This window comes from Quercus lobata, chromosome 5 (assembly GCF_001633185.2).
Source record: "Quercus lobata isolate SW786 chromosome 5, ValleyOak3.0 Primary Assembly, whole genome shotgun sequence".
NCBI lineage: Eukaryota > Viridiplantae > Streptophyta > Magnoliopsida > Fagales > Fagaceae > Quercus > Quercus lobata.
Window position 1 is genome coordinate 52,890,572 of NC_044908.1, and position 4,075 is coordinate 52,894,646.

Here is a 4,075-nt window from a genome sequence, read left to right on the forward strand (position 1 = left end):
TAAATGGATATTTAGGGTCTGTTTGGATAGAATTTATTTTGTTGAAACTGAAAATTGAAAACTAAAAATATTGTAGCAAAATAATTTTTAAATGTGTGAATGGTACCATGAGACCTATTTTTAATGAAAAAATTGCTGAAAAGTAAAATTTGTGAGTCCTGTATACTATTTATGGGACCCACAAAACTAATAATAGAGGATTAAAAAGTCTATAAAGGCGGCTACTGTTTATAAACAGTAACCGTTGTCTCCCAAAAAGCGTGCACAGCAGCAGAAAAAAAAGAAAAAAAAGAAAGAAAAGAAGAAGGCAATAAAACGTAAACGTTAGGTGGGACGTGAGATAAGTCCAATTCAATCATGGTGAAGCCGAATAATATGATATATATATATATATATATATATATATCAGATCACCATTCAAAATGCGCATTAAATCGATAAAGACGCTATAGCCACTGCCAGTACTCAAGCACCACTGCACATAATAAATACTATGACATATTACATTCAGTTTTGGCGATCAATTAGCACTGTTGGCTTCTCCGTTTTTGATCCTCATATAGTCTAAGTATGTCCTTCCATTGAGGCTCCGAGAGAAGAAATCCTTGACATACTTTTCCATTCCCACCCTTCTAAATAATGGTGGGTTATTTGGGTTTAACATACTACTTGCTGGCCCAAATTCCGCCTCAAATTTTGGGTTGAAAAACATAGCAATGGAGATCCTTTCTTTCTCTGGATTTACATTTGCTCTGTGCTCAATGCTGTTATAGAGACCATTGCTCAAAATCTGCAAAAAGTACAAATTAGACAGATAAATATACCAGTCGAAAATAGACATGATAGATCTAATATTAGGTCTTTATTTCATTATTTGTCTAAAATTTTTGGTTGAATTTTATAAGCTTGCTACTTTCATGTTATTATATTTGTTTTATTGTTGTTTCTTATATATCCTCATCATTAGTTTGGTCTCTGCATGTGGAGTTTTAGTGATGAGGCAGAAGAGGCTGTGTGAGGAGGAACTTCATATATACTTATGGCTGTGCTTACTTTATTTTTTGGGGCATTCTGTGCTCTACATGAGCTGGCTCCCAAATCACACAAAGTCTTACAATTGGATGGAACAATGGTTATGTCAATGCCCTTACAGCTGTGACAGCACTCCTGTGGTAGAAAGATGTCGGTTGCACTTGATTCTTTATTAGAACAAGATCATCTCTATTTCATTTGAAATATAGAGAGTCCATTTCAAGGTTGCAATTTTATTTTATAATATTTAACAACATACAAAGTGCCATATCATAATAATTATCGTCACAGTAAGGCCATCGAGATAACCATCTCCCTCATAATTAGTTTTTGCATTGCTTATTACAAAATTTGAATGTTGAATATTTTGTGTTGGTCATGAGCTAGTTAGACATTCTTATTTTGTGTGAAACCAGACAAGCATTTTTTGTCCCACGATGTTGCATTATTTGTAGAGAACATATATGGCTCATGGTCTAATTACAGTACTTGCAACATAGAATATTATAAATTTAAAAGTATATCTAATATCACATTATTTGAACTTACATGACAGCTTCTATTACATTTGGAAAATAAAATCTTAATCGTAATTTCAAGTTTGAAACGGAGAGAATCATGTTCCATTGGGTTTTCAATGTTATAGTTACCATATGTTATTGAAAGGTAATGATTTTTAATCAGTAAGGCGTTTAATAAATATTCAGAAAAAGAAAGTTGTTCAATAAATCATTTTTTTTAGGGAAAACACATGTTACGTAATTTGTAGGCAACATAGAATATTCATATAATTCTTTGTTTGAAAACCTTTTTAGCAAAGAAAGATGTTTGGATATAATAATGAAGGTTTCATAAAGGAGTAATGCTAGAGATACAAATTATTTTACAAAATGATTTACAAATTGTTGATGTAGTGAATGATTATTGGTAAATGAGAAAGTGATGTTAATGATAAGTTTAGATGAAAATCAATAAAAAGTTAGCCATAACATCAATTTGTAAAAATGTTGTAAAATAATTTGTACATGTAACGTTACTTTTCCACAAAATAGACAAGATTCAATATATCATAAATAACTTTTGAAAGGAAGGGAAAGAAAGAAAAGAGTGTCAAACCTCTAGAATGTCTCCCATATTCACAACAAAGGCATTTGGGAGGAAATTCACAGGAATCCAAACACCATCTTTCTTTATTTGAAAACCTTCGACTCCATTAGCTTGGTGGAGGATGGTGATACCAGCTGCGTCTGAGTGAGGTGTGAGACCTACAACCAGCTCTGGCTGTGGGCATGGAGGATAGTAGGTCATCCTCACAGATTGCATCCCATCTTCAAACAACTCCTCCATCTCTCCCATTTCCATCTCTAGGAGCTCTCCCAAATAACCAAAAAGTTGCATAGCAAGTCTTTGTGACTCCAATAAGTAAGCCTCCAAAGTTTCTCTAGTGAAAACAGAAAATTAGTTTAGTGACCCAAAACTTAAGCTTAAAAAAAAAAAAAAAAAGAAGGGGAAAGCTACAAATTTTACTAAAAACAAACTTATATAACAATAAATATAATTGATGCTACTTTAACAATATTAAAAAAAAATATAATTTTTTTTGTTGTGAATAACGATGTCTTAGTTTGTAAAGCTTATGAAAAAAAAATGATATATGAGAGAGAGAGAGAGAGAGAGAGAGAGAGAGAGGGAACCTCAAAGATGAAGGGAGCTCTGGAAAGAGATAAGGCTTTCGTCTATGAAGAGGGTTTATTATCATATACATCCTATCACCCCAGTCAAGCCTTTGGTTATCGGATCGGACCACGGTTCCATAGCCTTGAACGTCACCTGGCCTTATCTTGTACTTCATTTTTTCTTCCAAAGGAAGCTTGAAGAATCCTTCAATCTCATCATTCAGCTTCTCCAAGAGTGAAGAACTAACTCCATGATTTACCAACTGCGCAACAACAATATGACAACTATTAGGTTGTTTACTTGAGAAGAAAGTGATAATATCTTTTCCAATGCATGCAGCCAAGAAAATCTACAAAGACACATGAATTTCACAAAAAGTGAAATGTAAGCCCAAACTATCATGTTTGTTAATGAATTGAAAACTAATTAAAAATAATAGTTGAGAAAAAAACCTGAAAGAGACCCCATTCTTTGCAACATTCATGCAACTTCATTTTTTCCAAGTCTTTAGTTTCTAGGGAAACAAGTTGTTTCATGTCGATTGTGGGGATTGGTATAGGGGTTTCTAGAATTGGAGGGTTTTGACCAACGCGAACATAGCGTTCTGGGACTGTGTTTTTGGGGTCTTTGGCGAGCTCTTCCTCGATGCTCAGGACTAAATGAGAAGAACTAGCTAGACACACTGGCAGTGAAGATGCCATTGCTTAATTTGCCGATCCAAGTTCACCTACTATTATCATGGTGTGATGTGTACTTATATAGCCAGATAATTTTTGCAACAACGTGTGTCATATAAATTCTAGCTAGTACTAACTTTTACAAGGTTATTGAAGAAATATACCAGAGTGGGAAAATTCATAAAGAAATGGAAGAGAAGTCAACCTAGAATGGAGGAGAAAAGTGAAAGAGAAAAGGCTAGGAACTTTTTTTTTGGGTTAAAAAAGGAAGCACGGGATACCTGTGAGAGAGAGAATTGTGGGTAAAGTCCGAAAGTCAAGAATTATACCCTCACTAATATAATTTTTTGCTTTCAAAAAAATAAGAGAGTGTGAGATTTGGACCAAAGTTCTTTAATGGATAATTCAGATGAAGGGGAAGTTAAAGTAAAGTTAGTCTTTACTCTCCTTCCATTTAAACTGACCATAATAGAAAGATTTGAACTATAACATTGACAAGACTTTGGTTTCATTAATAGAATATTTTCTCTCTCTTTTACTATTTATTGTAATAAAGGAATTATCCAAAAATAAAAGTAGATTGATAGAAGTTTTATTTGTCTTGTCTTGAAAAAGGTAACTAATTAGTTGATAAAATCTCTTTATCATTATACCAAATATAATCTCAATTACTAGGAGAAGGGAGATTA

General features: G+C 33.2%; 1 protein-coding gene across 1 annotated transcript; it reads right to left on the reverse strand.

Moving 5' to 3' along the window:
- Positions 1 to 404: 404 nt before the first annotated feature.
- Positions 405 to 3,731, reverse strand: LOC115991969 (protein SRG1-like). Its single transcript, XM_031115981.1, has 4 exons — positions 3,162 to 3,731; positions 2,727 to 2,971; positions 2,149 to 2,473; positions 405 to 790 (listed from the first exon to the last, which is right to left on the reverse strand). The coding sequence occupies exons 1-4, from the start codon at positions 3,408 to 3,410 to the stop codon at positions 521 to 523; spliced, it is 1,089 nt and encodes a 362-aa protein (XP_030971841.1). The 5' UTR covers positions 3,411 to 3,731; the 3' UTR covers positions 405 to 520.
- Positions 3,732 to 4,075: the final 344 nt, after the last annotated feature.